Source organism: Leptinotarsa decemlineata, unplaced genomic scaffold, assembly GCF_025532065.1.
Source record: "Leptinotarsa decemlineata unplaced genomic scaffold, Ldec_3_MD MMD2_tig00000199_RagTag_RagTag, whole genome shotgun sequence".
NCBI lineage: Eukaryota > Metazoa > Arthropoda > Insecta > Coleoptera > Chrysomelidae > Leptinotarsa > Leptinotarsa decemlineata.
The window spans coordinates 16853675-16865957 of NW_027412544.1; the positions used below are offsets into that span (position 1 = coordinate 16853675).

Below are 12283 nucleotides of genomic sequence, written 5' to 3' on the forward strand. Positions count from 1 at the left end.
CAGTGAAAGTGGCGATAACTATGAAGTAATTCAAGTCCCCCGATTTTGTACAGGTATTATCAAACAACCACCAAATTTTCCAGCACCAACAGCCACAACTGGCTCTGAAGATTCATATCCATTAACATCTAACTAGCTCATTTAGTCTCGAAATTGAAACAGATGGCTACCACAAAAACGATCTGAGTCACTATATTGGGAGTTGCAATAAAATATGACTTGCCTCCCTCCTCCTTTGAGTATATCAATGTATAATTGCTATATAGAAAATTGTGTTATATTATTATAAATGTGTATAACACATTCACCGAAAACAACCTGAAAACCATAGAAAATTAAATACTTCAAACTGGTGCAACGTCCTAGTTACTGCTATTCTTTGAATTATCTACCAAAACAATGTGACACGGGTGCAACTGGGACATTTAAGTTTTTCACCCAAATTATTGGGTTACGTTTGTGAAAAATAGGTTATTTTTTCTGTCTGCGAAATTCACAAACATGTCCTTTTATTGAAAATTAATATCCAGTTGTGATAAAATCACATGGAAATAATCTGAAATATAACGATTGAATCACTATTTTCAGAGAATATATATTTACAAAATTATTACTTTCTGATGAAGTTTATTTATTGATATGTTGTATTTTTTATAAATTTCAATCAAGATGTTAAATGCATCCAACATAAAATTATCTCGATATTTTATTCGGGGTCAAGTTCGTTCAATAAAGACACCTATGACTATTTACATAAATTGAAGGTATGAGAGTGACTCACAAAGACCCAATGTGTTGTTTTAGGTAAAAATATCACTGACTACATAAAATAAGTTGCCTAAAAGCAATGCCTTTCATCAAATGAGTTATTCTTAGAAATACAAAAGAAACATAAGAGAACTTTCATAATATCAAGATATACTTCACTCATCTCCACTTCCCAAACAACAGGAAGTTCTGCTATCTGACTGTTTTTTTGTCAAATCAACTGTATCATTTACAATAGTTTCATCCTTATTCGCTCTAGATTCGAGTTTCAACCAATATTTAACAGCCATTTTAAAAGCTTCCTGTACATTACTCGCATTTTTCGCAGATGTTTCGATACACGATGTTATAGAGTTTTCATTACACCAAGTTTCCATTTCTAATTGAGAAACTTCACGCTCTTCCGCAGATACATCACACTGAAAGAATAAATCATATTTTACATAGTGTTACTTTGAGAAAACAAAAAACTTGACTTTTTAAATGTGATTCTGGAGAGGTGTGTATACTAGTTTTGATCTCATTATCACAATTTAATGAATGTGATGAATACGATTGTGTCAAATTTTAGATTTCATTTTATTGTCTCATTGAGATCAACAAACCCAACAGGTTTCAATCAAGATTTTGAAAGATCTATACACAAAAATTAACAGTTCCTGTCATAAGTCACTTATTTTCAGATTAATGCAATCGAGAAACACATAGTGGCGAACTGTCTGGTTTAATATTTCCAAAGCATCTGATAGTATGTCAACAGCTAGACTGATCTTTTTATGGTTCCCTGGTGGTTTTTATTTACGGCTTTTTGTTTCACACAAATGGACATTGATGCCTCTCATTCTGTCAGATACCTTAATGACCATTAACCAAGATGTTCCTCAGGAATTGCTTTCAACCCTTTTATTTGAAGTGATGTAACCCAAGGTAGCAATATTTCGTTTCGCACGCCGAAGGGCGTGCAGCGCAAGTCAAACATTATTCGTCCAATTAGAAACTACCTTGACAGTTAGCACATCAACAAAAAGGTCAGTGTTTTGAACCACTCCTATATATACTCATCCGTCTTCGAGGGTACAATCTGGATTAACATTTTCTGTTACTGCTTGTTGAACGTGCAATACAGATTATTTCACCCCTGGTTACTATCCCGAGCATGCTAAACAAGCCTTTTAATGTTATCTCATAAAAAGAACATATCTATAATTATGGCATTTTTGCACAGGTAGATGTCGGTTTGAATCATAATCACACTAACTAATTTGAAATATTATTGGGTGTATCTATACCCGCCTCATAAGAACCATTAACAAAATAATTACAAGAACTGAGAAGGAAGCTCTGCGGGATGGTACTAGTTCTGATAAAACCAACAGATGGCCCTTAATTTTGCAGTATGAAAAGAAATAATGGCATTTGTTATGCTACAGGTGGGGTGCATAGGCTTCACCATGGACATGCCATTCACATGCAGTGCACGCCTGCTTGCGGTTGACCTGTTCATTGGACACCAAGATAGCAAGTTTCTCGCAAACAAACGTTCTTGAGGAGCAACCAACAATAGTTAATGAACCTATAGAGGTGAAGGAATTATCGGAACTCATTAACGTTCCAATTACGAAGGTACCTGAGTTAAAAATTGGGGTACTATAAGCCTATAATAGCGGCAACATATAAAAACATCACAATATAATTCAGTTATTTGGAAATTCAGTTATGATTCATGAAGAACGAGCGATAATAAGTTTTGATGATGGCATTTTTTAAAATATTTTTATAGAAAAGCACCTAAACATTATACCATCTTCGTAATTAAGAAATCCAGACCCAAAATGATACGAGGAAGAAATATTGGCTTTGACATACGTGAAATTATAAAAAAATTATAATGATAAACCATTACTCACCTTGTTACCTATAACTATAAAAGGAAATGGAGCATTTTCCTTAATGTCAGAATAAAGTGAAAATTCATTTTTCCACATTTGTATATTTTTAAAGCTTGATTTATCGTCAACAGCATACGTTAACATACATATATCACTACCTCTATAGAATGGCGTTCTGAGAGTCTTGAAACGTTCTTGGCCAGCAGTGTCCCAAATCTAAAAAAACATGACTTTTGTAATTGACTAGATTTGAGAATTTGTTACTGTTTCAAAATCACTACCTCAAAGATCTGTGAAATAGTTCAATATACAGTAGAATTCATAATGAAAAAAAGGAACGTCTATGAAATGTTACGTAGTTTAAAGTTTATTTTTACAATATAACAAAAATATTTCATTACGTATTATGATGTAGTCTGAACCTGTATATACCAAAAAGTATAACAAGCCTTCCAATCTTTGCTGGAATCGGCAATTCATTAAAATAAAACCTACACAATGAAGGTAACTTGTGAGATACCATTCTTTTTCCAAATAATTCATCTGTCTTTTATGTCATTCGACGTTTCCGGCCTCCAAAAAGAAAATGTCCCTTCCTTCTTTTTTTGCTTTTGGACCAGACTCGGAAAGAATATGTTGATTTTGCGGATTTGAAGGATGCTTCATAGTATTCCTGAATCAAAATTTGATTTATCTCAAGGAAGACGATCAATTATCTACTGTCATAGAATTTATGTTGGAATCTATTGGAAGATTTCTAATTGAAGTCTACATTGTCTAAAAACTCATAAACCTCAAAGGCCACACTCCATAGAAGGTATGAACAAACATTTCGTGTTTTTATTGATATGACCTATTTGCTTTTCCGTTTGCCTCTAGACAATATTTCGAGTAATACTGAATCTGTTTGTCGCCAGCTGATAATACCCTTGAGATCTTCTCCCCAACTTTGAGAATAGCAGTTGGCGAATAGCCGCTTCATAGAACCCCTGTTGGAACGAAATAAGAGTGGATTCTAAGCCTCATTTCAATGTAATATATTATCGTTCATTTGGGTCTGAACAGGACGCATTGGCATCAAATGAGTAACAATTCAAAACTGTCAGCGCATCCGCGTTACACACTTTATCTAGCTGCAAAGTAATATAACTAAGTTTCAATTGTATTAATTTAATGTGTTATATAAGAATAAATTGAATGAGAAAACGAAAACGTTATTGTAGACCATAGTCCAATACAAGCATTACTTTAACAATTACTTTAACCAAGCACGAATTTTTGTTAACTACAGTTATGCGTTCCAATGCAACAGGCCAATATATACCACCACTTTTAATTTTCCCACGTAAAAATATGAAAATGGAGCTTATGAATGGCACCCCACCCAGGTCACAATATGCGTGTCACATATCTGGTTGGATCCAACAAAATATATTTGTACAATGGCTTAGCCATTTTATTAATATACCTAAGCTCATCGACGATCCAGTGGTTTTAATCCTCGATGGTCATTACTCTCACACAAAAAATTTGGAAATCATAACTGTGGCGCGAGAAAACCATGTTAACATAATATGCCTTCCACCCCATTCGACACATCGGATGCAACCTTTGGACGTAGCTTTTATGTCACCTTTGAAAACCTTTTACGTGCTATCAGGTGGGAGAACTTTTTGAGAACACTTATATAAGTGCGGCCACCATGAATTTATTATATATATATATATATATATATATATATATATATATATATATATATATATATATATATATATATATATACAGGGTGTTTCAGAATTCGACGGACAAACTTATACCACGTCATTCCTCTTGCAAAATGATGAAAAATGAGGTAGGACATGTGTGTCCGGAAATGAGCCGTTTCAGAAATACAGGGCGTTGAAGTTGCAAAATAAAAAGACCCTTTTCGTCGTAGCTCCCGGACTAAAAGGAATAAATTAATGAAACTCAGCAAATCGATTACGAGCTAGAATGTGCTTCCTCCAGTGGTATGTTTGCTTCAGTATCAGTAGCCAGTGGCGTTCCAGCGGGGTAATAGCTTATATTTCCCCCCTTATTTTTACGCCACTGACTTTATATCCAAAACCGTCTTTTTTTTGAATTCCTTGATCAATTTTACGTAAAAACCAAATAAACATTCACTATGAAAAAACCAGTAGTTTTCGAGAAAAATTGAGTTGAACTGATACGTGCATTCTTATATGGGAATAATCGATTAAAATAATCGAAATTCCAAAACCAAAATTATTTGAACTCTTTTATGATTTTACCATTAATTTAGCGCTTGCAAGTGATGGTAATTATTGTGGGTTTTCTATCATCGTACCAATTTTTGTTATGTTTAGCATATTGTAATGACAAATCATAACTCTTGAGGCTTATTTTCGTGCTTGTCAATAGATTTCATTGTTGAAATGTTTTCATTGTTCTCAGATCTTCGAGTGACTTTGTGATCTGAAAAAAAGTGACCCCAAATAAAATTTGCGATCATTTGGAATCTCGACTGAGTTAGGCTCCAATAATCCTAAAATAACACCATTATTCTGGATTTTGGGAAAATTATTTTTTGTTCACAATTATCCTGTCTTTCCCATTCGTGAAATCACACTTCTCTTTGTAGAATCGTAAATATCTTGAAGAATATTCATTAATAAGAAAATGAAAAACATTCTCAAAGTATACAGTGTTTTCAGATTTTCACAGATGAAGCCGAAAAACAAAATTTTACCAGTAGACTCTAATTATACGCCTGAAAAAAAGAAATGTATTTGGAAGAAGTCAATTTATTTGAATAACCATCTGATAAGATCTTCGCTAACTCTAGTCAGTAAATGAAGTTTTTTAAATAAATGAAGAAATGGAAGTTGTCTATTTACAGCTAATTACATAACTCTTAGTTGGATGTCGGTACTCATAATTCATCTTTGAGTAGAAATATCATGTTCAAAATATACCTTCTCTACACATATTTTAGATAATGTGATAAGAAACAATACTGTTGAAATTCTAGAACAGTGAGTCATAAACACGAATTTCTTTTTGAAATTTACATTGAAAATTCAAATGTGCTTTTGAATAATAATGAGAACATCTGATGAATAATCAATATTGAATGCGGGCGACTAATTCTTCTTGGCTTTTTGGTTCTGTTTCATAAACCAGTGACTTCATATGACCCCAAAGAAAATAGTCAACAGGACTCAAATCTGGTGATCTGGCAGGCCATTTGTGGGGTCCACCTCGACCAATCCAATTGTCACCGAATTTCCGATTTAGGTACTCTTTAGCAGCTAACGAAAAATGAATAGAAGCACCGTCGTGCTGAAACCACATTCCATTCCGGATATTCAGAGGAACATCTTCTAACAATTCAGGCAATACTTCTCCCAAAAAAGTGCTATAATTGTCCCCATTCAAATTATCTGGTAAAAGATAAGGACCAACTAAACGGTTTTCTACTATTCCTGCCCAAACATTCAATGAAAATTTTGTTTGATGGCCATGAGGATGAATAGCAAAAGGATTTTCCTCGGCCCATCATGTGATCTGATGCAGAGAGAATAATTGTATGAGATATTTAAAAAAATAATAGTCGTTCTCAAGACTTTACATTTTAAGCAATAACTCAACAACGCCGTAACCGAATTTCAAAAACCAAACATGAAATGATATCAAAATTTAACGTAGCATCTGAATATGTAATGATATTGCCTGTCACAGATATTGCCTGTCACATAAAATGTGGGACACCCGATATATATATATATATATATATATATATATATATATATATATATATATATATATATATATATATATATATATATATATATATATATATATATATAAATCAATGAAAAAAAAAATAATCATTTCCAAATTGAATTGAGTACCCCATATTGCAAACATAGTGTACCCCATATCAGGATAAAATATGCCCCTAATATGGGAAAGTGCACATTTTTTTAATTCTGTATATTTTCATTTCCTTTTTTAGAAACATGTTTCTCCTTATTAACTGCTTGATAGTATATCCAACAAAATATGAAAAATGGAAATAATGTTCAAAACTACCTCCGTTTTCTTATTATGGTGTTTTGAAAAAAAACTACCCCATATTACGAGACTTTCCTATACGGTTGTTTTTTTCTTCACCTTCCCTTTTGTTACAATTGTAACTATCCTTCTGATTAATCCAGTTCATTGTATGATTTTCACTATAAAGGGTTTCACAAAACCTGCGAGACGTGTTTCGCTATATGCTCGAGAAAGCTTTTGTATAGCAAAACACATGTCAAGGTTTTTGTAATACCCTTTGTAGTGAAAATCACACAATAAACTGTATTGATTAGTTTTAATATGAATTTTCATCAAGTGTCGGCCAGTTCTATTCAATTGTTACAAATTCTCTTACTACCTACTCCATAATGGCCATTAATAAAATAACGGTACAATTTTGAAGGAGGCAGAGAGAGACGAAAGCAGTATTAGTAAAAATTTATACATATTCTGATTGAGCAGACTGAACTGTAAACTGAAGAAAATGAGAAATCTTGAATAAGACAAGGACAACTAGAGCGTTTTTGGATTCTAGAAAGTGGCAAAGATAAAAAGTAAACCAAACTTTTCAATTTTCACCTCAAATTAAAGTACAGAGTCATTATATAAGAAACTAGATGACCAGTAATTTTGGATTCAAAACATGACTATACGAAATTGCTCATCCAACATTACCAGAAAAATTTAGTAGCAGAATGAGAACTAATACTGAAATACAACAGAGTTTACATTGTGTAGATATTCTAAAATACAAATCATGAAATTATAAAACATCAACAAAAATTAATTGGCGCTCCGTGGTGACTTCGATATATTGATATACAATACAAATGAATACAGGTGACCAGCAAAGAAAATTAGTCTGCTAGATTTGAAGGAGTAGTTTCTCTAGCAGAGAGGAGGATGTCATGAATAATTATCGTTGCCTTGTTATTTAATTTGCTACTACTTTAAAATTGTCTGTATTTTTATGGAAATAGGGAAGTTGTTGATTGTCGAAGTTATTTTGGAATTATTGACAATTTATGATAAAAAACAATTGGAGTAATAATACAGTATACAAGAACAACTAGATAATATATTAAGTTATAAATAGATATATAATATAGGTAGATATATAAAAAATGTATTTATGAAAAATATAATGGATGTAATCTTCACCTTCAAATCACTGTGATTCATTAAATGTTGATTTGGTTACCCTTCTTAAATATATTATAATCTAGTTATACATAACTACTTATATTTAAACGGACAGTTTCATTGTGGTTTCTTTTAATTTTTTCAGACAGATAGTTAAACATCATCCCCTTTCAAAGCACCAAGTTGTGTGAAACAATGACTTTACACATAAATGAAGAAATTAAAAGGATGTTAACAGAAGTTAAATATGATGAAAACAATGGAGAGCTCATCATAAGTGTCTATTGAAATAACAGCTGTTGAAACTATAATAATAAACTCTTGATGTCTGAACAATATATTAATAAAGCCCAATAGAAAACAGTCCAAAAGCTAAATAATGAACAGTTTTTTTTGTTGTTTTGGATAAAATTGCAAACTTGAAGGTTTTACATTTATTATAAATCATCCCACTATCACTCACAATGTGTGGAATATATATCCATTGAAGACAAGATTTTAGGATTTTGTGAAATTTGTTATTAATGCGGAAGAGTGAAATGAAACTTTCAATCATCATTAGGATTAGGATCCAACAAATATTTTGTTAAATTTTATAAAAATATATTGTACTTTACTAGACTATTTTGAGCTTCAATTGAAGGGGTGTAATTTGAATTTGAAAATTAAAGGAGTTGAGGTTTAACTGATTCTCTGACTGCCTCACTAGCATAACTCAGAACTGTGACAAAAGGAGATGTATTATAATTATACTCAGATGATGTTGCTGCAAGTTGATTAATCAATTTACATAAACCTATATAATTATCACAACTCACCTGCAATGTATAAGTATCACCATCAATATCAATATCTCTATTTAAAAATTCTACTCCGATTGTATGAAAGGAATGTTCATCAAACTGATTAGAAACAAATCTATTCATCAAACAACTCTTTCCAACACCCCCATCTCCCAAGATAACCACTTTCAATAAAGTGTTTTTATTTCCAGATCTCATCATTGCAAAAATCACAAAATAAAATTATGCTGATGGTTACATATCACAAGCTTGAAACCAAGACTAATATTTGTAAAAATTACACACGAAATGGTAATTGTGGGATTTTTGCACTACTTTATAGAGGGTATTTCTTGACATGTATGAATCATATGACTAAAATTAATGCCAGATCTTATCAAAGTACCAAATAATCACACTCTACATTCGTGTAATTGTAGTTACAGCCAAATAACCAACATAATTAGTTTCTAATTATGTTGTCAATTCATTATTATTTATGACATTTTATATTTCATGACTATTTGTTATTTTCCCTATCTTAAAATTTGAAGCATGAAAAAACAGATGCAATGTTGCCAGTTGCGTCTTTTTTTTTTCGTTCCAACATTGACATTCATACACAGAATTCATACTAATCGCTGTAACTGTCATTTATGGCAAATACTTCAATGTGCCTCGAATAAGAAGGAAACATGGGTAATGTTATTCCAGTTACAATTTTTCTTCCCTCTTCTCATCAAATCAGCACATTACTTAACGAAATAATTCATTCTTGTGCAATAAATAAAACGATTTGCACGATTGAAAGTAGGTGTGACTATATCATAGTGAATTACATAATTGATACCTTCAATACCTTGAGCACAACTCGAAATATGACATCATAGCATTCACAACTGACGATGTTTTCTAACGATATACGTCCCGACTACTTATTAGGTACTTCCTCTCTCACAATCATCTAGCTAAATATAAATATAGAAATTTTATATCATACACATTATGACTTTGGAGCCTTTAAGCTTCAAGCCGAGCTTTTCTGAATCCAGATTTCTGTCTGAGGTTGGGATGGACGGGTACCACTTACCGTTATAGGGAAAAATCGCTCACCATCAGATGGCGCTGTAATCCAATATGTCCTGGAGTCCTTGAACAACATTCAAGAGTCACATGATTAGTAAATAAATGAAGGATTTATGAACTCAAAATGGAAGTCGTTTTGGCGGGAAATTCAGATTAATGATATACCAGTTATAAATGAAAGATTCTTTTGGAAAATAAAAAAAATGGAACCATTAGTCAGCAAATCTAGTCAGTTAACATACAACCAAACAACCAGTCAAGCGAAGATGAAAATTTTACATATGTTATTAGCAGCAAAATTTTCGGGAGGAAAAAATTTAATAACTCTTAAATGGATTTTATATTAGGATCAAGCACATGACGCTGCACTCATTTGGCTGAACCAGGTTAACTTATTGAAACGTGGAAATCAGCAATGACAAATATACCAGGTAAAGTAATGAAAAAAGTCGTGATATAGATCCAAAAAAAACATACCCATAAGAGAAAGAAACGACCAAAGGAGAGTACCAGTCCTGATATATATTACGTTATGTTTTCCCCGTGGGTTTACGAATAATTGACTACACTGAACAATAATCAAATTCAACTTTATTTCACTATCAATAAAACAAAACACTTTAACTTGAACTTCAACTATATTTGGCAATCAAAGGCCCTGAAACATTCCTCGGAATTCCATCGAAGCCGGCAGAATTATTCTCGCTGCATCTGGATCAGCAGCAAACATCGAACATTCTCGCGTTTTCAGCTACGTCACAATTGGTTTATGGCTACCAGTGGCGGCTGGCGTTATTTTCTTTAGGGCATGATTTACAACACCCCCCTTCCCTGAGGTTGTTCGCCCCGAACAGCATTCCAAGACGGGACATCACGACCCATGTAAGGATTCAGCCCTCTATGTGGACAACTTTAGGCTTGCTTCTGGGTGATGATTGGATTCTGTACACCAGATCGTTTATCTTTTTGATTACCAGGTAAGATCCTTGCCATAGTCTCTGCAATTTGGGACACAAACCTTTCCGACGTTGGGGTTGGTAGAGCCACACTGTCTGCGAATTTTTGTCAAATCTTGTCTTCATCCTGTCGCTGGAAAGCTGTAATTTGAATCGAGCAAAATTGTGTACAATTTCCAGTGTCTCCTTTCGGTCATTCACATACTCTGAAATAGGTACCAGAATCATCGGATGGGCTACCACACAATACATCTATGGTAAGCTTCAGTTCTCGGCCAGTTAACAACATGGATGGTGTGTAACCTGTCACGTCATGTTGGGAGCTCTTGTATGCCAACAGAAAAAGAGGAACCAATTTATCCCAGTCTCTTTGATTTTCAGAGACAAACATTGAGAGGTAGTTACTGATGGTGCGATTATGCCTCTCGACCATTCTATCGGACTGTGGGTGAAGAGTAGTTGTTCCTGTCTTCTTTATTCCCAAAAAAGTCATCATTTCCTTCCATAAATTCGATTCGAAGTTGCGGCCCTGATCCGAGTGTATAGTTCCTGGGGTACTCCGTTTTTGGCAATTACTTTCTGCAACTGGGCTTCTGCCACGGTTTTAGCCTCTTGGTTGGATAAGTCTTCTACTTCAGGCCATTTGGAAAAATAGTCTATCACAACATGAGAAACTTGTTACCGGATGTGGTCATAGGGAGTGGTCCCAGAATGTCAACTGCGATTGTCTCGCACTGAGGTATTGCTTCAACCTCCCTTTTTGTCTTGTCTTCGGGCCCTTTCTCGAAAAGCACAGGCCACAGCGCTTACATCACTCTTTCACGTCTCGACAGCAATTGACCCAATAGTACTTCTCACGCACTCTCGCTAGAGTTCTATTTACCCCGAAATGTCCTCCATCGTGGAGCTGTTCAAGGATATATCGGATACACGTCTTTGGAAGAATTATCTGGAATTTGTGGGTTCTTCCATCCGGGCTGTCCAATTTCTGAGTGAGTAGGTCATCTCGAACGCACATGGAGTCAATCCTGCTCATGAGAAAGAACTGCTCCTATTCCATATTGGGATGCATCCATGGCCAGCCCTTCTACTTTGGGTACGCCTGGACCGGTGCGCTGTCCAGGCGTGTCTCTTCAGGGCAGCAAATGCTTGCTGGCAGTCTAGAGACCAAAGGAAGGGAGTTCTCTTTTCAGTTAAGCTGTGCAGCGGTCTGGCGATTTTTCCAAAGTCTTTCTTGAAATGCTGGTAATAGCTATAGCTTCTTAAGTCGTGCTTGCTCTTCGTTGTTGGCCATTCTTGTACTGCCTTGATTTTCTCTGTATCTGTTTCAATTCCTTTTGAGAACACAACGTGTCCCAAAAAATTCCCCTTTTTCAGGAAGAGGCAGCAATTTTTGGGGTTGATCTGCTAATAAGCATTCCATAGCATCGTGAAAACACTCATCAAGTTTGACAGATTTTCGTCGAAACGTTTTCCGTATATTGTCATCAAGATAGACCAAGCATGTTTTCCAGGTGGGTTCCCTCAACACCAACTCCATCAAGCGTTCAAATGTTGCGGGTGCCTTGCATAATCCGAA

The 12283-nt window shown here is 34.2% G+C and overlaps 2 protein-coding genes across 2 annotated transcripts; both read right to left on the reverse strand.

Moving 5' to 3' along the window:
• Positions 1–716: 716 nt before the first annotated feature.
• On the reverse strand, positions 717–9226 carry Rab9 (RAS oncogene family member Rab9). The gene is made up of 3 exons (XM_023157359.2): positions 8699–9226; positions 2676–2873; positions 717–1187 (listed from the first exon to the last, which is right to left on the reverse strand). Exons 1-3 carry the CDS (start codon positions 8882–8884, stop codon positions 924–926), a joined length of 648 nt encoding a protein of 215 aa, XP_023013127.2. The 5' UTR covers positions 8885–9226; the 3' UTR covers positions 717–923.
• A 1412-nt stretch (positions 9227–10638) lies between these two features.
• On the reverse strand, positions 10639–11137 carry LOC141481545 (uncharacterized). Its single transcript, XM_074173171.1, has 2 exons — positions 10910–11137; positions 10639–10845 (listed from the first exon to the last, which is right to left on the reverse strand). Exons 1-2 carry the CDS (start codon positions 11135–11137, stop codon positions 10639–10641), a joined length of 435 nt encoding a protein of 144 aa, XP_074029272.1.
• Between the last annotated feature and the right edge of the window lie 1146 nt (positions 11138–12283).